Genomic DNA, 23,642 nt, shown 5'->3' with positions numbered 1-23,642 from the left:
CCTATTCTTGAGTTAGAATAAATTTTATACTTGACCAAGAACAGGACAATTGCAATGCCAGTTACATTATTGATTTTCCTCCTCTACCTTGTAAATCACAAATGAACGGAATATTTTATATGGAAAATATTAGGATTATAAAATAAACAATGACTACATATTCAATAAGCTTTATTATTATTTAAGTAACAAACAAGAAATAAATAAGTAAAATAACAAAAAAAATCAATCATTATACAACTAAGATTACAGATAAAAGCTAAAGTAAAGGAATATACTTTATTTTGTTACAGTATATTTTTCTGATATTTACAGCTTGCCTCTTCTTCTTTCATGTTAACTGCACAACAACAATTATCTGTCAACAAATACAAATAAGTTAGTGTTGTTTCCTCAAAAAAAATGGAATCCTAAAATGACATAAAACTATTTTTAGTTCTCTAATAAACTACAACCAAATATTTTTTGTAATCATTTTACATAAAAGAAAGTAGGAGTATGCCACACCATGTGTCACGTAACAGGCTTCATTAAGGTTGTATGTAAAATTTTGTCTATATCACATATAAAAATGCCATATGATTGCGCTCAGTATGTTTAAACATTTTTTATTGTGCAAATTTCTCATTGCCATTGTGGTTACCCATTAGACCAATGTAAAAATGTTCACAAAACGCTATGCCAAATCCCTTGGGAAGACATGCACCATCTGTTGTACAATAACTGACAGACAGAAATGGCCACAGAGTAAAAAAAAAACTTAAATTAAAACATACTGTAAGTCAAATGTACTTTAAATATTATGCATATTATTAGAACAGAATACCACAAATTCAATCACAAAATAATGATTCTTTGAAAACTGAAGTGAGTTAAATTTGGTTGCAGTAACGATTAAATGTAATTGGTATAAAATAAATCTGAAAAATTAAACAATTTTTTTTATTAACTTATAAAAGCTAAAACTATACGCAACAACAAAGGAAATATAATACTTTTTTGATGCCATCAAAAGAATCAGAAGAAAATCGTAAGTTTAATGTAAAGACAAGTAAATACAACACCATTTTATAGTTTTGGGTAAAATAAATTTGAAATCTTTAAACAGACATTCCTGAAAACAATAACAACCTTTGAGAATGACTGAATCACACTATTAAATTCAATTAAAAAAAAAAAAAAATTAATTTTGGTTACTGAGAGCTTTGCAAACATAAAAAATAGACGTTACGTTGAAAAACTAATCACTGTACCCAAACCTACTTAAAAATTCAAATGCTAAAAGTATTAAAACCCTTTAAAGTATATCTTTACTTAAATTTATTGTTGCACCTTGCCTTGTTTATTTTAACAGTAAATTCTCAAACTGTTTTCTTTTGCAATTTTGAAGGCTATATGGCTATACAATGTGTCCACAAAGTCATGTCGCACATTTAATTGTTTATAGCTAAACTATTATTATTGATTGCAGGTCTATGAAACAGATTTAAATTTAGACAGTTGTTTAAAATGTTTAGTTTTAATTGGTTGAGTTACCCATTGTTGTCATCTAGTATTGAGTGGCTAACTCTTTTATGAAAACAGTCATCATGGCAACTTTGCAAAGAAATTTTCAGTATATTTTGTATAAGTTTACTTCTGGATTTCAGTACAACCTGAGTATCGTCGATTGTTTCATGAAAATCTGTGTTACTAAAAAGTTTTACAAAAATATTCTAATTATAATTAGTAATGTGATTAATACTATTATTAAGGATCCACCAGAGCTTTCATGGAACCATGTCGTTCCTCATCTGTCTGTAGGATACTCGTATCTCTAGCTAGAAGTCTTAGAGACTTGAAACTTTGTACATAAACTCATCCTGGTCTAAGGAAGAGCTCTCATGATTTTTGGGTGAAATAGGAAAAGTCCAGTACATTTGTCTGTTCTACATCTTTTATTATGTTCTATTGTAGATGATAGTATAGAGCAAATGATACACAATATTATCATAGGATAAGCCAATTTACCTGCAAGTCTATCTAGACACAATGGAAGCCAGGCTGTTGGGTCCTGAAGAAGACAAGGTCAACTTGTCCATTTCCTCGTCCGCCTGATTGTTCTTCAGTTCTTGCAGAGTTACAAGCATCTTGTTCCAGTCATCCATCCTCGGCTGACAGAGTTGCTGGACAGAACAATCGTATTTTTAACTTGTGTCAGTTGGTGAGGGAGGTCACTAGAATAGGAAACAGCTGCTTATTGTGTAAACATGAGGACATGAAAAATAAAAATAATGAGAAAAATGTAGTACAACACTACTCTAAATGTACTGAAAAGAACAAAAAGTTTAGAAATATCTTTATGACCAGAACAACCACTGTAGATATATAATCGTGTATCACAATATTCTTTCTAAATTCTATTTTTTGAAACAGAAGATCTGAAACACTAATTTTCTTTCTTGAGCTAAATAGTTTTGTGCTTATGAAGGACGGTCCCTAATAGTTTATTACATTGTTATGCTTGAAACAATAAAAGTTACTTAGCAGTATTATTGCTTATGTATTCTCTCTATTTTCAAATACCTTTTGTCTTTCAAATTTAAATATATGTGATACTTGTGTTCATAGGATTATTTTAAGATGTACAGTGATATGTTTGATTGCATATTAAAATATTGCATTTTTTTAACTTAATTACTATCATAAATTGTTGTAAAAGTTAGTGGTTTTGAAGGTGTATTTATGTATACTTTTACTATACCACTATACTATACCTATGTTTTTTAACCTATTTGCATTTTTTAAATAGTAACCTATATTTTTCAAACCTTTTTTAAAATTTTTTCGGGTTTGACAAAATCCAAATTGTCTGAACTAAATGCTACTCTCTGATGATATCCTGAGTTTTCAACAATGCTGTTCCTGGGCTATTGCCAGTTTTATTTGCCGCATACAGAGCTGCTCCACAGTCAGTGCAAATGTAGCGTGTTTTTTTCCCATCAACTCAGCAGTATCTTAATTTACCTAACTGCTGTTTAGAACCTACTGATTGTCATGTCAGGACCTGATTGATAAACTGAGTCCGCATCCTAATCGCCATCATCTCAGAAAAGTTGAAATGCTGAATGCTTAACTCATAACAACACATCCGGACAAAAGTGATAAATGACGTTATCATCATTAAAACCAATTCCTTCCATACCGAATGAACCACATTCAAAATAATAAACATGCAGTAGCAACTTCAAAAACATTATTGTAAAAAAGGAAAACAATAACATTCTGTTTCTTAACGTCCAGGTAAAACTTCACAATGGCTTTCATGATAGTTTCTTAGTTGACTGTCAGAGTGTAAAGTAAATAAACAGCACTACTGTGGATTTGCTGCAGTTTAAATAAATACTACTAGAGACCAATGTGTATCATCTTACAGGCATCATGTATCCAAGCAGCCGATAACACGAGTTGAACGCAAAGTGGGAGTGCGCCTGTGTTGACATGGGCGTGGCAGTCAAGGGATTAATTACAATTATTTTGACTGTAGTGGAAAAACTACACTAAATTTTACTACTATATGAAATAAATAGCTTATTTAGAATATTTTAATATTAATTTTTGTTTGAGACTGAAAATTATTACCGAGACAGGATGTGTTTTATTGATAACAGCAGGTTCTATAAATTACCTAATACCCCTTTTAAGGACAAAACTGAGGAAGCTGATGGCTGACAGGCCTAGGGAGTCTGAGTTATAGATAGCGTAGGTATAAAATATGCTGTATCTGACTCTAGCACTTTTTTATCAGTAATGATAACCTAGTGCTGCATCGACTCTCCCCCTTATTTAGTTTGATAACTTGCAGAGGCCAGTGGCCCATGAGGACGGGAAGAAGAAAACTTAAAAGGGGATTGGACTCTCTTTTATATTTATAATTAAAAAAAAACTAGAAAGGTAATTTCCTTACATTAAATATGTATATCTAATTAGATACTCTGTATTAGTCTATACTTCCATCTATTACAGGTATAACTACATGAATGAAACTATTATGTGAAACTATTTCACATGACTTGAGACCAAATTACGAATTACGCTAATTGGAGAAGAATAAACATCTGTTGTTACCTCCCCGACATCGTAAAGCCAGATGCGACCAATGTCATCACCACAGGTCACTTGGTTTCCGCTAGGAGTCCAAGACACCTACAAACAACACATTGTTTAACATCAGGCCCAGAAGAGAAATGAACTAGTGCATGAACAAACTGCTGTTTTAGTTAACTAGACTTTTATTAATTTCTGAGTGCCCTAAAAATAATCAAGACCACAACAAAAATGTTAACTTATCTGATATTTCATCAAAACAAAAACTAATTGTATACTTAATATTACAAGTTTTACATAATTATTAAACACAAAACTTTTAGTAGAAACAATGTCAAAAACATATTACATTGAAAAAGTTACATTTACTGCAAAAGGCTAAGATAGGTAATTGCACAAATCTCGTACCTTTTTGAGACAGAACATTGAAATCTTCGCTAAAAAAAATCATGTTTTAAACATTTAAAACAGCGATATATTAATGGGAATAAACACGCTATTAGTTTAGAGCCAGACGCAAACCTTTTTAGAGGTTAGTCCTAAAACTTTTTACTGAAACTTAATATACGTCCTAAGGAACAATGATTAAGATTAAGGAACCAGCAAGCCTTTGTTCTCTTGGCACCAGATATAGAGTTAAACATTAATATAAATAGAATCGGTACAATCAAGGAACCTTGAGGTGGCTCACCTGATTGAGCGCTCGACTACCCTCCACGATGGCAGTGGCTGTGGGCACCTCAGTGTCATTATTGAGGTTCCATAGGTCCAGACGACCTGTAGCATCCACTGCCGCAAACAATGCCGGGTGTGTGGGCGACCAGGCCACATCGCAAACATAGTCACCATTGTCCTCGAACGAGTATAACGGCTTGTTCTCCTGTGGACAGATCATCCATCATATTTGGTTTTACACAAGAATAGAAATGAGATATCCCACACATTTCTGTGTGTATGTTTTAATGACGATTTAAGACATTGAATGTTTGTTTTAAATAAAAAGCCGCATCTTGATTCAATGTTTGTTTTATTGTTGTACTCTACAAATTTATGAAAGAATGCTAGTATAATGTCTGGTTTTGTTCAAATCATTCAACCTAATCAATCATTTGCATGCTTAGGTTTTTATGTAACATGAGATATAAATACTAAAATGTAAACAAACAAATATCTGCTACTTTGCAAACAATAAACCCACTAATACATTTAACCCCTACCCCTCCCTGTCATCTTATTCCCTGTTGTTTTACAGCTCTCAATGTTGTTTTGAGAAGGGAATTTTGTTAACAAAATGGGATTTTTTCAACAGGAAATTAGAATGTTTCTGTTTAAAACGAAGATATTAAACTTGTTCTTCAACAGTAACAGTGAAAACTGAAGACCGACCAATTTAGCCTCAAAAATAAAGAGATATTTCATTTTAATTTCAAAACGATTCTGATAATAATAAACCGGAAGATTCCATGACTCGTTCTAATGTTACAGTGCAGCTAAACCAACCAATTGTTTATTTTGAGCAACAGTCCAACCATTCGTTAGCGGAAATGATGGCCTTGAAATATCTGCGTCATTATACTTCGTAGTATAATGGATCCAATTCAAAAATATTGTATTTTAATTTCAACTCCAAAATGTTTATAAATAATTTACAACTTAGTCGTCAATAGAGATACTATTCACTAAATCCACAAACCTTGAGGTTCCACAATTTAATAGTCCAGTCGAATGAGGAGGTCAGGAAGAGGTGGGAGAGGTCGATGCCCTCCTGGACCTTATGAGTGTCTATTCCTGTAACTGGAGCCTGATGTCCCTCATATGTCTCTGTCACTCCTGCCTTGCTGCCGTGCCGACACGCTGGAAGCAAGATAGTTTGTTACTCAACTTTCCCTCATTCAATGTTTCAGATGAAGAAAGAGGTTGATGACCTAATGGACCTTTTGAGTGTCTATAGCTTTAACTGGAACCTCATTTCTCTCATACGTCTCAGGCACTACTGCCTTGCAGCTGTGGTTAAATACTGGAAAACAAGATAGTTTGTTACTCAACTTTTCCTCATAAAATGTTTCAGATGAAGGAAAACCTGAAAGAGGTCAATGCTCCTCTGGACCTTGTGAGTCCCTATCCCTGTAATTGTAGCCTGTTGTATCTCATGTATTAGTCACTCCTGCCTTGGTGTTGCAACAGACTACTCAGGACAGTTAGTTACTCTACTTTCACTTTGATGATCTGAATGAAGGAGGTTATAACGAGATGAACAGTTTGATGCTTTTCTGAACCTAGTAAATGTCTATCCCTTTAATTGGAGATTGAGGAGGTGTGAGCAGGATCCTTAAGGAGGGCTGGGAAGGAAGATGCACTGTAGCAGATACTACAGCCCTACAGGGTGCTAATGTTCGGGGTGCTAAGATAGACCTAAATGAGAAGGTTGATAAACATTCCTGGAGTGTTGTGCACAGCTGCCCCAGTGCCAGGCCAGACAATGAAGAGTGTAACTTTAAAAAAAAAGGATCTGATTTATGTATCGGTAGATACATTAGCTGAGTCATTGTACGCCAGGCAAATTTCTAATTTTTTGTTTAATGGAAAAAATTGTCTAGGTACTTCAGAGCAAATTTTCCATTACGAGATGCAACACGCACTCTCTTTTCATCACCTCATCCTTGATCACACATTACTAATAAGGAAAATAGAGAATTCAAAGTCAAATTTGTTTGTTGATTTACTCACAATTTATCAGAATTTACTTAAATAAATAACATACCTGAGTAGACAGCACCCTCTTCACTGCCAACAACAAAGTTGTTGACGTCATTATGTGGGAACGCCAGACACATGGCAGCAATGGCCTTGCTCTGTCGATGCTGCAGCTCCAGTATCTCCTGCGGCTGTGAGAGCATGTCCAGGGACCATGAGCACAACCGGCCATCTGTGGATACCGAGATGAGGTTGTGGGCATTCTGTGTGCCGACTACACTCAGGCAGTAAACTGGATGCTGCAACATATCACAGGTAGATTCATACAATGGCTTTTGAGATGATAGTTGTGCCTGCAATGATAGCGCTGCAATGATCATTGTGGTGAAATGTCAGAAGCACAGCAGCCACAGCCTTATTCTGCTGATACTACAGATCCAGACCTGTCTGTCATTGATGGTTAGGTGAAAATATATGTTAAGTTGTTTTCATGGTACAAGGTAGCAAGGTATGGAGATAACCATAATCACTGAGGCTGGCTCTACCTCAGAAGTACAGAGTTGAAGCCAAAAACATTGTTCCCTCATCATGTACAATCTCTTGCAGCAGGATTCGACCATTACATAGTCCAAGATCTCAAATCTTGGTTGCTGAGAATATTTATCACAAGGGTCTAAATAGTGTTGATTATTTCAGAGTACAAGATCTCAAGTGTTGGGTGCTGAGAATTTTACCACAAGGGATTCGAATGCATTGATCTGATCATTTCACAGCACAAGACTTAAACTCAAGGACGCTGAGAATATTCACCACAAGAATCTCTGAAGCACTTGTCTAAATTTGTTCCGGTACAAAAGATATGACCACCACAGTTATAGGAACTTTGCAAGGTCAGGTATTTTGTCTAACCATCCCCAGTAAAAGGTCAATTTACCTATAATTATTTCTCTTCCCTATCTTTGCCATTTATACTACTGCCAATATAAAAAGACAATTGATTGTGCAGAATTGTCTAGAATTTCCACTATTCTAATGCTAGTGGAGTTGACAACTAATGCTTACGGTGTGTGCAGTAGCTGAAAGTGGGGTGCGCTGGATGGGTGTCCTCTTCTGCACCCTATTATCCCACAGAACCACTTGGCCGGAGAATGTGCCCCCCAGAATTAGGTTGGGGTGGAACCTGTATAAACACAGATGCACTCTTTTAACAAAAATACAATTTTAAGCAGCAATATTTAATTTTGCCTATTTTATTTGTTATTATTTTCTGTAATACAAATATAGACCAATATAAATTTAAATAAAATACAAACTAATTTTCATTCAAATAAATTAGTTTCCAAAACATCAAAATACAACAAAGAATTTCAGGTTTTAATTACACATAAGAACAGGATCTCAGGCAGCTTTGGCGGGCCCAGGAAAAACACTCAGTTAGCAAGCGGTTTTTGAAAAAGGACTATTTTTATTCATGAGATTTTCAAATATTAATTTGGATGTTGTGTCAACATCACATTCTGTACATTCCGTGAAAATTGTTACCAGAGATCCTATATATCCTAAAGACTTATTTAAAGCATATAAAAAAGCAATGTAAGTATACTGTATAAGTGAAGATTGAACAAACATCAAAGATGATTTTGAGGTAATAAGGACTCGTCCATATCCACCACATAAGACAGTTTTGATTGTATTAAGAAACATGGCCTAAAACAGTACATTTGTGAACACAAAAATTATTGGTTCAAAGGCAATAGCATCGATAGTTATTGGTAGTTATTTTTTCTATCAACGAAGTACAATTTCTTGTACATAATCAAAATTTCTTATTTTAGGTGATAACAAATATATTCCTACTCTATTTTAAGATCATCTTTGATGTTTGTATGACAACCTCCACAAAATTCTTGTACCACTTATACACTGCTGTTATTTGAACTGCATCATACCCATATATCTTTTCAACATCTTAATGGTTTCAAATGTAATTTATCTAATGGAAAATACACAATTTTCTGTTGGCATGCTGCTCTATAAACGACACTTCAAAACTCAACATTAGCCAAAGCCAACAGCAAATTTTGATGATAGTAATGGAAATATCCCACAGTGCTTGGTGTCGTCATCAGCATTGCTAACAACTACAGAAATGGAATTTCTCCTTTGTAAACCAGTGCTTTAAATGGGTAATAAGTTTAAAAGCTTTGTAATCCAGCCTAGCATAAAAAATACAAAAAGGTATACTTTTGGGGCTAGTAGTCTAAAAGTACTACTATAGATTTTTAATATGTCCACCAAATTTATTAGGATGAATCCTAGCTCTTATAGAACAAGAAATTTGTATTTTCAGCTATATTCACATAATTATTTAAATAAAATATGAGTAAATTCAGGATGTTACCCACCTAGCGAATGTTGCAGACATTACAGCTGACTGACAATGGAAGATAAACTCTGGAGTAGTTTTCCTGAATTTGGTGTTCCAGACGAGACATACGCCGTCAGGATCATGGGGAGACTCTGCATTGGTATGGTAACTGGCCAACAGCAGTTCCGGATGTTGTGGTGACCAGTCCATTGATGTGATGCACCGATTGCGTGACCACCGCTCGTCTGAGAAACAGCGACTCAGGGACAGCTTGCAACCGTGTTTCTCATCTCTGTACAAAGTCAATTCAATTAGATTATACTGAAGACATAATAACATAACAATGTTCCCCTTTCTTCCTATCAACAACTACTTATATTGAGATTGCCTAACCAGTGAAAGCTTGCTGCTGCGTTTTTCATCTTTGAACAGAGTGTAGCTCATATCTTAACTTTTTTCCAGATATTGGATTCCATTGGCCATAGCTCTACTTTCAGCACACTACTTGTTTCTTTGGCTCCTTGGATAATTCCAATAAACTAGATCAATGAGCAGCTCCAAATAATATTCATGAGTATAGAAATATAGATATTTCTCTTTTCTTGAAAAATCGAGGTAAACCCCAAGTGATCTGCTTTGGACCACATTTCTTTACTATATACAATGAAAAATTTCCTGATTTTGTGAAACATAACTGCATCTAAGCTTATGTTTACTGTCAACTGCCCAACCACTACATGAGACAGAAAAAATTAATGGCTCAGTCTCAGATTGCAGCCAAGCTTCTTTCTCTGGACAGACAGTCCATCCAAACTAAAAACATTTTTTGAATATTGTTACAAGTGTTCCCTCTGATATTTGTTATGTTCCCCACATAAGCCTTGCAGCACTGGATTTAAAATTATATATTTCCTCCTAACGTGCAATTAGTTTTAAAAATATTAAAATTAATTTGCTTCAAGTTCTATTTAAAATAAGATTTCCTAAAGCTACAAATTAAGTATACAAATTAAAATTGAATTTTTTAAAGATATTTTTTACAAAGAAGTATATATAGAAAGCAAAATATAGAATTTTCCAAATCATTGAAAACAGAAAAAACGACCATAATAAAAACGCACAAAATAAAAAATTACAATTAAAGAACAACCTACAGTTGTAAACAATATACATATTATGTAACATATGGCATTCAATTCGACATAAGAACAGAGCTTGTGTGCAGACCTCAAGAATTGCACTATCATCCTCCTCACATGGGAAAACCTGTTAAACGCACCAGCATAGCGGAAAATTCTTTGTTGCCAAGCAAAGCATTGAGTGGTTAACAATCTCTTCTATTTTAGAAGAAGATGATTTTCACTAAATACTACGTCTAGACTACATGGTGGATGGACGTTTGAAATGTTTAAAAGGTCTTGTATCACACTGGCATAATGCTGCCGTGTAATGTAAGTTAGACGAGAGCATAACTCTGTACTGGTTGCTCTAAGGAGACAACGTATACTATCACACAATGGTTTACATAAAAGACATTAGAACTTCAGGCAATTCCAAAGAAAACTCAATTATTGTAAGTTGTCTGCCTCAGACCACCTGATCAAAACGATTGACTTACCTTACCTGTTTTTATTACGGACATCAGAGGTCCGAACCCTTCTACAAATATTCAACATCATTCCTGTATACTGCGATGTCTCAAAATTTTCCCCATACCCTCAACTCATTCAGCAATGGTATTCAGTGGTACTATCCTTATACTAGAGAAAAGTATAAGATTTCACAATTCTCGCTTAACAAGAGTGTCAAGCATGGAAGCACTAACACAATGGAAAAATGACTGACTGACTACAGTCTATGTGAAGTGGCTCCCAATATAAGTGTATTTTACATGTTAAAGCAAACTTCAAGATTGTTAAAGCACTACAGTGATTCTCTTACATCTCCCACAAATATAATTAACTAATATAATAAGAGTTTTCTGTCCACTTCAGAATATGCTGGGATCTCTTTGCATCTTCTCCCGAAAGCTAGTTGGTTTGTCTTCTCTGGGTTAACTACAAGATAATTTAAGTGGTAATATTGATAGGCCATGTTTAATGCTGTGTTTTGCATCTTCTCCCGAAAGCTAGTTGGTTTGTCTTCTCTGGGTTAACTACAAGGTCACTTGAGTGGTAATATTGATAGGCCATGTTTAATGCTGTGTTACATTTAACATCAAGATTATTTGTCTTTTTTCCCATTCAAGAGTAAGGTGGTGTCATCTGCATAGATTAAAGTTGTGCAGAAAGTTTCATGGTATTCAGGTAAGTCATTTGTAAATAATATAAATAATACTAGTCCCAACAATGACCCCTGAGGTACTCCTCGCTTTACGGATAGAGATCTTGATCTGGTAACTTCAGTAGCCCCATTTCTTGTTAGTTTTATCTCTACAATTGGTCTCCGGTTTTCTAGATAGCTTTTGAACCACATTTTAGTCGTGTCTTTGATTCTCAACTTTTCTAACTTGTACAGTGTGAGATCATGTTTCAGGCAATCAAAAGCTTTGCTTAAATCTAGGAAAAGGGTTGTTACAAGTTTCACTTCTTATAGGTTGTCAAGCACAGTCAGCAAAGTTTATCAAGGCTGTAGTGGTAGATTTTCCTTTAATGAATCTGTGTTGCTTGTCTGTTAAGTTATAGCCCTCACAGTGGCCCAAAAGTTTTTTTAGTACTACTTTCTCTAAAACTTTAGAGAAGGTTGATATGATTGAAATCAGTCTTTAATTATTCACTTCTGTTTTACTGCCGTTTTTGTTTATTGGGGTCACTTTTGCCAGTTTTAATGCTGAGGGAAATTGACGTCGACTGAGGGATTTGTTAATTATATTTGTGGGAGATGTAAGAGAATCACTGTAGTGCTTTAACAATCTTGAAGTTTGCTTTAACATGTAAAATACACTTATATTGGGAGCCACTTCACATAGACTGTAGTCAGTCAGTCATTTTTCCATTGTGTTAGTGCTTCCATGCTTGACACTCTTGTTAAGCGAGAATTGTGAAATCTTATACTTTTCTCTAGTATAAGGATAGTACCACTGAATACCATTGCTGAATGAGTTGAGGGTATGGGGAAAATTTGAGACATCGCAGTATACAGGAATGATGTTGAATATTTGTAGAAGGGTTCGGACCTCTGATGTCCGTAATAAAAACAGGTAAGGTAAGTCAATCGTTTTGATCAGGTGGTCTGAGGCAGACAACTTACAATAATTGAGTTTTCTTTGGAATTGCCTGAAGTTCTAATGTCTTTTATGTAAACCATTGTGTGATAGTATACGTTGTCTCCTTAGAGCAACCAGTACAGAGTTATGCTCTCGTCTAACTTACATTACACGGCAGCATTATGCCAGTGTGATACAAGACCTTTTAAACATTTCAAACGTCCATCCACCATGTAGTCTAGACGTAGTATTTAGTGAAAATCATCTTCTTCTAAAATAGAAGAGATTGTTAACCACTCAATGCTTTGCTTGGCAACAAAGAATTTTCCGCTATGCTGGTGCGTTTTTTTTTTAACAGGTTTTCCCATGTGAGGAGGATGATAGTGCAATTCTTGAGGTCTGCACACAAGCTCTGTTCTTATGTCGAATTGAATGCCATATGTTACATAATATGTATATTGTTTACAACTGTAGGTTGTCTTTAATTGTAATTTTTATTTTTGTGCGTTTTTATTATGGTCGTTTTTTCTGTTTTCAATGATTTGGAAAATTCTATATTTTGCTTTCTATATATACTTCTTTGTAAAAAATATCTTTAAAAAATTCAATTTTAATTTGTATACTTAATTTGTAGCTTTAGGAAATCTTATTTTAAATAGAACTTGAAGCAAATTAATTTTAATATTTTTAAAACTAATTGCACGTTAGGAGGAAATATATAATTTTAAATCCAGTGCTGCAAGGCTTATGTGGGGAACATAACAAATATCAGAGGGAACACTTGTAACAATATTCAAAAAATGTTTTTAGTTTGGATGGACTGTCTGTCCAGAGAAAGAAGCTTGGCTGCAATCTGAGACTGAGCCATTAATTTTTTCTGTCTCATGTAGTGGTTGGGCAGTTGACAGTAAACATAAGCTTAGATGCAGTTATGTTTCACAAAATCAGGAAATTTTTCATTGTATATAGTAAAGAAATGTGGTCCAAAGCAGATCACTTGGGGTTTACCTCGATTTTTCAAGAAAAGAGAAATATCTATATTTCTATACTCATGAATATTATTTGGAGCTGCTCATTGATCTAGTTTATTGGAATTATCCAAGGAGCCAAAGAAACAAGTAGTGTGCTGAAAGTAGAGCTATGGCCAATGGAATCCAATATCTGGAAAAAAAAAGTTAAGATATGAGCTACACTCTGTTCAAAGATGAAAAACGCAGCAGCAAGCTTTCACTGGTTAGGCAATCTCAATATAAGTAGTTGTTGATAGGAAGAAAGGGGAACATTGTTATGTTATTATGTCTTCAGTATAATCTAATTGAATTGACTTTGTACAGAGATGAGAAACACGGTTGCAAGCTGTCCCTGAGTCGCTGTTTCTCAGACGAGCGGTGGTCACGCAATCGGTGCATCACATCAATGGACTGGTCACCACAACATCCGGAACTGCTGTTGGCCAGTTACCATACCAATGCAGAGTCTCCCCATGATCCTGACGGCGTATGTCTCGTCTGGAACACCAAATTCAGGAAAACTACTCCAGAGTTTATCTTCCATTGTCAGTCAGCTGTAATGTCTGCAACATTCGCTAGGTGGGTAACATCCTGAATTTACTCATATTTTATTTAAATAATTATGTGAATATAGCTGAAAATACAAATTTCTTGTTCTATAAGAGCTAGGATTCATCCTAATAAATTTGGTGGACATATTAAAAATCTATAGTAGTACTTTTAGACTACTAGCCCCAAAAGTATACCTTTTTGTATTTTTTATGCTAGGCTGGATTACAAAGCTTTTAAACTTATTACCCATTTAAAGCACTGGTTTACAAAGGAGAAATTCCCTTTCTGTAGTTGTTAGCAATGCTGATGACGACACCAAGCACTGTGGGATATTTCCATTACTATCATCAAAATTTGCTGTTGGCTTTGGCTAATGTTGAGTTTTGAAGTGTCGTTTATAGAGCAGCATGCCAACAGAAAATTGTGTATTTTCCATTAGATAAATTACATTTGAAACCATTAAGATGTTGAAAAGATATATGGATATGATGCAGTTCAAATAACAGCAGTGTATAAGTGGTACAAGAATTTTGTGGAGGTTGTCATACAAACATCAAAGATGATCTTAAAATAGAGTAGGAATATATTTGTTATCACCTAAAATAAGAAATTTTGATTATGTACAAGAAATTGTACTTCGTTGATAGAAAAATAACTACCAATAACTATCGATGCTATTGCCTTTGAACCAATAATTTTTGTGTTCACAAATGTACTGTTTTAGGCCATGTTTCTTAATACAATCAAAACTGTCTTATGTGGTGGATATGGACGAGTCCTTATTACCTCAAAATCATCTTTGATGTTTGTTCAATCTTCACTTATACAGTATACTTACATTGCTTTTTTATATGCTTTAAATAAGTCTTTAGGATCTCTGGTAACAATTTTCACGGAATGTACAGAATGTGATGTTGACACAACATCCAAATTAATATTTGAAAATCTCATGAATAAAAATAGTCCTTTTTCAAAAACCGCTTGCTAACTGAGTGTTTTTCCTGGGCCCGCCAAAGCTGCCTGAGATCCTGTTCTTATGTGTAATTAAAACCTGATTTCTTTGTTGTATTTTGATGTTTTGGAAACTAATTTATTTGAATGAAAATTAGTTTGTATTTTATTTAAATTTATATTGGTCTATATTTGTATTACAGAAAATAATAACAAATAAAAAAGGCAAAATTAAATATTGCTGCTTAAAATTGTATTTTTGTTAAAAGAGTGCATCTGTGTTTATACAGGTTCCACCCCAACCTAATTCTGGGGGGCACATTCTCCGGCCAAGTGGTTCTGTGGGATAATAGGGTGCAGAAGAGGACACCCATCCAGCGCACCCCACTTTCAGCTACTGCACACACCGTAAGCATTAGTTGTCAACTCCACTAGCATTAGAATAGTGGAAATTCTAGACAATTCTGCACAATCAATTGTTTTTTATATTGGCAGTAGTATAAATGGCAAAGATAGGGAAGAGAAATAATTATAGGTAAATTGACCTTTTACTGGGGATGGTTAGACAAAATACCTGACCTTGCAAAGTTCCTATAACTGTGGTGGTCATATCTTTTGTACCGGAACAAATTTAGACAAGTGCTTCAGAGATTCTTGTGGTGATTATTCTCAGCGTCCTTGAGTTTAAGTCTTGTGCTGTGAAATGATCAGATCAATGCATTCGAATCCCTTGTGGTAAAATTCTCAGCACCCAACACTTGAGATCTTGTACTCTGAAATAATCAACACTATTTAGACCCTTGTGATAAATATTCTCAGCAACCAAGATTTGAGATCTTGGACTATGTAATGGTCGAATCCTGCTGCAAGAGATTGTACATGATGAGGGAACAATGTTTTTGGCTTCAACTCTGTACTTCTGAGGTAGAGCCAGCCTCAGTGATTATGGTTATCTCCATACCTTGCTACCTTGTACCATGAAAACAACTTAACATATATTTTCACCTAATCATCAATGACAGACAGGTCTGGATCTGTAGTATCAGCAGAATAAGGCTGTGGCTGCTGTGCTTCTGACATTTCATCACAATGATCATTGCAGCGCTATCATTGCAGGCACAACTATCATCTCAAAAGCCATTGTATGAATCTACCTGTGATATGTTGCAGCATCCAGTTTACTGCCTGAGTGTAGTCGGCACACAGAATGCCCACAACCTCATCTCGGTATCCACAGATGGCCGGTTGTGCTCATGGTCCCTGGACATGCTCTCACAGCCGCAGGAGATACTGGAGCTGCAGCATCGACAGAGCAAGGCCATTGCTGCCATGTGTCTGGCGTTCCCACATAATGACGTCAACAACTTTGTTGTTGGCAGTGAAGAGGGTGCTGTCTACTCAGGTATGTTATTTATTTAAGTAAATTCTGATAAATTGTGAGTAAATCAACAAACAAATTTGACTTTGAATTCTCTATTTTCCTTATTAGTAATGTGTGATCAAGGATGAGGTGATGAAAAGAGAGTGCTTGTTGCATCTCGTAATGGAAAATTTGCTCTGAAGTACCTAGACAATTTTTTCCATTAAACAAAAAATTAGAAATTTGCCTGGCGTACAATGACTCAGCTAATGTATCTACCGATACATAAATCAGATCCTTTTTTTTAAAGTTACACTCTTCATTGTCTGGCCTGGCACTGGGGCAGCTGTGCACAACACTCCAGGAATGTTTATCAACCTTCTCATTTAGGTCTATCTTAGCACCCCGAACATTAGCACCCTGTAGGGCTGTAGTATCTGCTACAGTGCATCTTCCTTCCCAGCCCTCCTTAAGGATCCTGCTCACACCTCCTCAATCTCCAATTAAAGGGATAGACATTTACTAGGTTCAGAAAAGCATCAAACTGTTCATCTCGTTATAACCTCCTTCATTCAGATCATCAAAGTGAAAGTAGAGTAACTAACTGTCCTGAGTAGTCTGTTGCAAACACCAAGGCAGGAGTGACTAATACATGAGATACAACAGGCTACAATTACAGGGATAGGGACTCACAAGGTCCAGAGGAGCATTGACCTCTTTCAGGTTTTCCTTCATCTGAAACATTTTATGAGGAAAAGTTGAGTAACAAACTATCTTGTTTTCCAGTATTTAACCACAGCTGCAAGGCAGTAGTGCCTGAGACGTATGAGAGAAATGAGGTTCCAGTTAAAGCTATAGACACTCAAAAGGTCCATTAGGTCATCAACCTCTTTCTTCATCTGAAACATTGAATGAGGGAAAGTTGAGTAACAAACTATCTTGCTTCCAGCGTGTCGGCACGGCAGCAAGGCAGGAGTGACAGAGACATATGAGGGACATCAGGCTCCAGTTACAGGAATAGACACTCATAAGGTCCAGGAGGGCATCGACCTCTCCCACCTCTTCCTGACCTCCTCATTCGACTGGACTATTAAATTGTGGAACCTCAAGGTTTGTGGATTTAGTGAATAGTATCTCTATTGACGACTAAGTTGTAAATTATTTATAAACATTTTGGAGTTGAAATTAAAATACAATATTTTTGAATTGGATCCATTATACTACGAAGTATAATGACGCAGATATTTCAAGGCCATCATTTCCGCTAACGAATGGTTGGACTGTTGCTCAAAATAAACAATTGGTTGGTTTAGCTGCACTGTAACATTAGAACGAGTCATGGAATCTTCCGGTTTATTATTATCAGAATCGTTTTGAAATTAAATGAAATATGTCTTTATTTTTGAGGCGAAGTTGGTCGGTCTTCAGTTTTCACTGTTACTGTTGAAGAACAAGTTTAATATCTTCGTTTTAAACAGAAACATTTTAATTTCCTGTTGAAAAAATCCCATTTTGTTAACAAAAATCCCTTCTCAAAACAACATTGAGAGCTGTAAAAAACAGGGAATAAGATGACAGGGAGGGGTAAATGTATTAGTGTGTTTATTGTTTGCAAAGTAGCAGATATTTGTTTGTTTACATTTTAGTATTTATATCTCATGTTACATAAAAACCTAAGCACGCAAATGATTGATTAGGTTGAATGATTTCAACAAAACCAGACATTATATTAGCACTCTTTCATAAATTTGTAGAGTACAACAATAAAATAAGCATTGAATCAAGATGCGGCTTTTTATTTAAAACAAACATTCAATGTCTTAAATCGTCATTAAAACATACACACAGAAATGTGTGGGATATCTCATTTCTATTCTTGTGTAAAACCAAATATGATGGATGATCTGTTCACAGGAGAACAAGCCGTTATACTCGTTCGAGGACAATGGTGACTATGTTTGCGATGTGGCCTGGTCGCCCACACACCCGGCATTGTTTGCGGCAGTGGATGCTACAGGTCGTCTGGACCTATGGAACCTCAATAATGACACTGAGGTGCCCACAGCCACTGCCATCGTGGAGGGTAGTCGAGCGCTCAATCAGGTGAGCCACCTCAAGGTTCCTTGATTGTACCGATTCTATTTATATTAATGTTTAACTCTATGTCTGGTGCCAAGAGAACAAAGGCTTGCTGGTTCCTTAATCTTAATCATTGTTCCTCAGGACGTATATTAAGTTTCAGTAAAAAGTTTTAGGACTAACCTCTAAAAAGGTTTGCGTCTGGCTCTAAACTAATAGCGTGTTTATTCCCATTAATATATCGCTGTTTTAAATGTTTAAAACATGATTTTTTTTAGCGAAAATTTCAATGTTCTGTCTCAAAAAGGTACGAGATTTGTGCAATTACCTATCTTAGCCTTTTGCAGTAAATGTAACTTTTTCAATGTAATATGTTTTTGACATTGTTTCTACTAAAAGTTTTGTGTTTAATAATTATGTAAAACTTGTAATATTAAGTATACAATTAGTTTTTGTTTTGATGAAATATCAGATAAGTTAACATTTTTGTTGTGGTCTTGATTATTTTTGGGGCACTCAGAAATTAATAAAAGTCTAGTTAACTAAAACAGCAGTTTGTTCATGCACTAGTTCATTTCTCTTCTGGGCCTGATGTTAAACAATGTGTTGTTTGTAGGTGTCTTGGACTCCTAGCGGAAACCAAGTGACCTGTGGTGATGACATTGGTCGCATCTGGCTTTACGATGTCGGGGAGGTAACAACAGATGTTTATTCTTCTCCAATTAGCGTAATTCGTAATTTGGTCTCAAGTCATGTGAAATAGTTTCACATATAGTTTCATTCATGTAGTTATACCTGTAATAGATGGAAGTATAGACTAATACAGAGTATCTAATTAGATATACATTTAATGTAAGGAAATTACCTTTCTAGTTTTTTTTATTATAAATATAAAAGAGAGTCCAATCCCCTTTTAAGTTTTCTTCTTCCCGTCCTCATGGGCCACTGGCCTCTGCAAGTTATCAAACTAAATAAGGGGGAGAGTCGATGCAGCACTAGGTTATCATTACTGATAAAAAAGTGCTAGAGTCAGATACAGCATATTTTATACCTACGCTATCTATAACTCAGACTCCCTAGGCCTGTCAGCCATCAGCTTCCTCAGTTTTGTCCTTAAAAGTGGTATTAGGTAATTTATAGAACCTGCTGTTATCAATAAAACACATCCTGTCTCAGTAATAATTTTCAGTCTCAAACAAAAATTAATATTAAAATATTCTAAATAAGCTATTTATTTCATATAGTAGTAAAATTTAGTGTAGTTTTTCCACTACAGTCCAAATAATTGTAATTAATCCCTTGACTGCCACGCCCATGTCAACACAGGCGCGCTCCCACTTTGCGTTCAACTCGTGTTATCACATTCCAAAAGGCTGCTTGGATACATGATGCCTGTAAGATGATACACATTGGTCTCTAGTAGTATTTATTTAAACTGCAGCAAATCCACAGTAGTGCTGTTTATTTACTTTACACTCTGACAGTCAACTAAGAAACTATCATGAAAGCCATTGTGAAGTTTTGCCTGGACGTTAAGAAACAGAATGTTATTGTTTTCCTTTTTTACAATAATGTTTTTGAAGTTGCTACTGCATGTTTATTATTTTGAATGTGGTTCATTCGGTATGGAAGGAATTGGTTTTAATGATGATAACGTCATTTATCACTTTTAGATTTGTCCGGATGTGTTGTTATGAGTTAAGCATTCAGTATTTCAACTTTTCTGAGATGATGGCGATTAGGATGCGGACTCAATTTATCAATCAGGTCCTGACATGACAATCAGTAGGTTCTAAACAGCAGTTATGTAAATTAAGATACTGCTGAGTTGATGGGAAAAAAACACGCTACGTTTGCACTGACTGTGGAGCAGCTCTGTATGCGGCAAATAAAACTGGCAATAGCCCAGGAACAGCATTGTTGAAAACTTAGGATATCATCAGAGAGTAGCATTTAGTTCAGACAATTTGGATTTTGTCAAACCCGAAAAAATTTTAAAAAGGTTTGAAAAATATAGGTTACTATTTAAAAAATGCAAATAGGTTAAAAAACCTAGGTATAGTATAGTGGTATAGTAAAAGTATACATAAATACACCTTCAAAACCACTAACTTTTACAACAATTTATGATAGTAATTAAGTTAAAAAAAATGCAATAATACTTTAATATGCAATCAAACATATCACTGTACATCTTAAAATAATCCTATGAACACAAGTATCACATATATTTAAATTTGAAAGACAAAAGGTATTTGAAAATAGAGAGAATACATAAACAATAATACTGCTAAGTAACTTTTATTGTTTCAAGCATAACAATGTAATAAACTATTAGCGACCGTCCTTCATAAGCACAAAACTATTTAGTTCAAGAAAGAAAATTAGTGTTTCAGATCTTCTGTTTCAAAAAATAGAACTTAGAAAGAATATTGTGATACACAATTATATATCTACAGTGGTTGTTCTGGTCATAAAGATATTTATAAACTTTTTGTTCTTTTCAGTACATTTAGAGTAGTGTTGTACTACATTTTTCTCATTATTTTTATTTTTCATGTCCTCATGTTTACACAATAAGCAGCTGTTCCTATTCCAGTGACCTCCCTCACCAACTGACACAAGTTAAACATACGATTGTTCTGTCCAGCAACTCTGTCAGCCGAGGATGGATGACTGGAACAAGATGCTTGTAACTCTGCAAGAACTGAAGAACAATCAGGCGGACGAGGAAATGGACAAGTTGACCTTGTCTTCTTCAGGACCCAACAGCCTGGCTTCCATTGTGTCTAGATAGACTTGCAGGTAAATTGGCTTATCCTATGATAATATTGTGTATCATTTGCTCTACACTGTCATCTCCAATAGAACATAATAAAAGATGTAGAACAGACAAACATACTGGACTTTTCCTATTTCACCCAAAAATCATGAGAGCTCTTCCTTAGACCAGGATGAGTTTATGTACAAAGTTTCAAGTCTCTAAGACTTCTAGCTAGAGATACGAGTATCCTACAGACAGATGAGGAACAACACGGTTCCATGAAAGCTCTGGTGGATCTTTAATAATAGTATTAATCACATTACTAATTATAATTAGAATATTTTTGTAAAACTTTTTAGTAACACAGATTTTCATGAAACAATCGACGATACTCAGGTTGTACTGAAATCCAGAAGTAAACTTATACAAAATATACTGAAAATTTCTTTGCAAAGTTGCCATGATGACTGTTTTTATAAACAAGTTAGCCACTCAATACTAGATGACAACAATGGGTAACTCAACCAATTAAAACTAAACATTTTAAACAACTGTCTAAATTTAAATCTGTTTCATAGACCTGCAATCAATAATAATAGTTTAGCTATAAACAATTAAATGTGCGACATGACTTTGTGGACACATTGTATAGCCATATAGCCTTCAAAATTGCAAAAGAAAACAGTTTGAGAATTTACTGTTAAAATAAACAAGGCAAGGTTTGTGCAACAATAAATTTAAGTAAAGATATACTTTAAAGGGTTTTAATACTTTTAGCATTTGAATTTTTAAGTAGGTTTGGGTACAGTGATTAGTTTTTCAACGTAACGTCTATTTTTTATGTTTGCAAAGCTCTCAGTAACCAAAATTAATTTTTTTTTTTAAAATTGAATTTAATAGTGTGATTCAGTCATTCTCAAAGGTTGTTATTGTTTTCAGGAATGTCTGTTTAAAGATTTCAAATTTATTTTACCCAAAACTATAAAATTGTGTTGTATTTACTTGTCTTTACATTAAACTTACGATTTTCTTCTGATTCTTTTGATGGCATCAAAAAAGTATTATATTTCCTTTGTTGTTGCGTATAGTTTTAGCTTTTATAAGTTAATAAAAAAAATTGTTTAATTTTTCAGATTTATTTTATACCAATTACATTTAATCGTTACTGCAACCAAATTTAACTTACTTCAGTTTTCAAAGAATCATTATTTTGTGATTGAATTTGTGGTATTCTGTTCTAATAATGTGCATAACATTTAAAGTACATTTTGACTTACAGTATGTTTTAATTTAAGGTTTTTTTTTAACTCTGTGGCCATTTCTGTCTGTTAGTTATTGTACAATAGATGGTGCATGTCTTCCCAACGGATTTGGCATAGCGTTTGTGAAGATTTTTACATTGGTCTAATGGGTAACCACAATGGCAACGAGAAATTTGCACAATAAAAAATGTTTAAACATACTGAGCGCAATCATATGGCATTTTTTATATGATATAGACAAAATTTTACATACAACCTATTGTTCATTAGAAGCCTGTTACGTAACACATGGTGTGGCATACTCTACTTTCTTTTATGTAAAATGTTTTAAAACAAATTTGGTGTAGTTTATTATAGAACTTAAAATAATGTTATTTCATTTTAGGATTATATTTTGTGGTAAAAAACAACACTAACTTATTTGTATTTGTTGACAGATGATTTTTGTTGTGCAGTTAACATGAAAGAAGAAGAAGTAAGCTGTAAATATAAGAAAATTACAGTGTAACAAAATAAAGTATATGCCTCCTTTATTTAGCTTTTATGTAAACTTAATTGTATAATGATCTTTTTTGTTATTTTACTTATTTATTTCTTGTTTGTTACTTAAATAATAATAAAGCTTATTGAATATGTAGTCATTATTTATTTTATAATCCTAATATTTTCCATATAAAATATTCTGTTCATTTGTAATTTTCAAGGTATAGGAGGAAAATCAATAATATAACTGGCAGTGCAATTGTCCAGTTCTTGGTAAAGTATAAAATTTATTCTAACTCAAGAATAGGTAAACATCGTATACGCTATTTGTGTACATTCATGTTATTTAACTTTTAGACTGGTACATAGTTTATTTTGTGTTGTTGATAAGGACATGCTTATTATTATATTTTGTATTATTTGGTATTGCATTGTAACTCCTTCAGTACCCAATGTCTATACATTATGGACATTGTCAATTTTCCTAGAAATGCAGACAACCATGTAGTATGAATACCCAGTTTTATAGAAATGACATCATGTTTCGATGTTTGATAGTCTCGCCTACGATCAATGTATCATCTGTTTGTTTATGTTTTGTATTTTGATAGTGTGGCCTTGAATAATAATAATGATATATTTATTTTCTCAAACAAGCATTACAAGAGTTACATAAAAATTACAGCAGTACAAACGTAACTTAATCTAAATGCCAGGTCTGATCAGTGCAATGCTGCTGATTAAGTAACAATGATAAAAAAAACCACATATAAAAAATCGCTTGTAAGCGAAGATAAAGATGAAAACTCCAACACCAAGCCTGTGTGG

At 34.3% G+C, this 23,642-nt stretch overlaps 2 protein-coding genes across 2 annotated transcripts; one reads left to right on the top strand and one right to left on the bottom strand.

Annotated features, from left to right (window-relative positions):
• Nucleotides 1-261: 261 nt before the first annotated feature.
• On the bottom strand, nucleotides 262-10,433 carry LOC124371729 (cytoplasmic dynein 1 intermediate chain 2-like). Its single transcript, XM_046830070.1, has 9 exons — nucleotides 10,428-10,433; nucleotides 9,186-9,469; nucleotides 7,843-7,960; nucleotides 6,848-7,079; nucleotides 5,780-5,940; nucleotides 4,778-4,966; nucleotides 4,108-4,185; nucleotides 2,011-2,165; nucleotides 262-358 (listed from the first exon to the last, which is right to left on the bottom strand). Exons 1-8 carry the CDS (start codon nucleotides 10,431-10,433, stop codon nucleotides 2,019-2,021), a joined length of 1,215 nt encoding a protein of 404 aa, XP_046686026.1. The 3' UTR covers nucleotides 262-358; nucleotides 2,011-2,018.
• Nucleotides 10,434-13,686: 3,253 nt separating this feature from the next.
• On the top strand, nucleotides 13,687-22,913 carry LOC124371730 (cytoplasmic dynein 1 intermediate chain 2-like). Its single transcript, XM_046830071.1, has 8 exons — nucleotides 13,687-13,942; nucleotides 15,157-15,274; nucleotides 16,037-16,268; nucleotides 17,176-17,336; nucleotides 18,141-18,329; nucleotides 18,922-18,999; nucleotides 20,956-21,110; nucleotides 22,769-22,913. Exons 1-7 carry the CDS (start codon nucleotides 13,770-13,772, stop codon nucleotides 21,100-21,102), a joined length of 1,098 nt encoding a protein of 365 aa, XP_046686027.1. The 5' UTR covers nucleotides 13,687-13,769; the 3' UTR covers nucleotides 21,103-21,110; nucleotides 22,769-22,913.
• The last annotated feature ends 729 nt before the right edge of the window (nucleotides 22,914-23,642 follow it).

Source organism: Homalodisca vitripennis, unplaced genomic scaffold (assembly GCF_021130785.1).
Source record: "Homalodisca vitripennis isolate AUS2020 unplaced genomic scaffold, UT_GWSS_2.1 ScUCBcl_1892;HRSCAF=6084, whole genome shotgun sequence".
NCBI classification, from domain to species: domain Eukaryota; kingdom Metazoa; phylum Arthropoda; class Insecta; order Hemiptera; family Cicadellidae; genus Homalodisca; species Homalodisca vitripennis.
The sequence above is the reverse complement of the archived record's forward strand: the minus strand, read 5'-3'. Positions and strand labels throughout refer to the sequence as shown.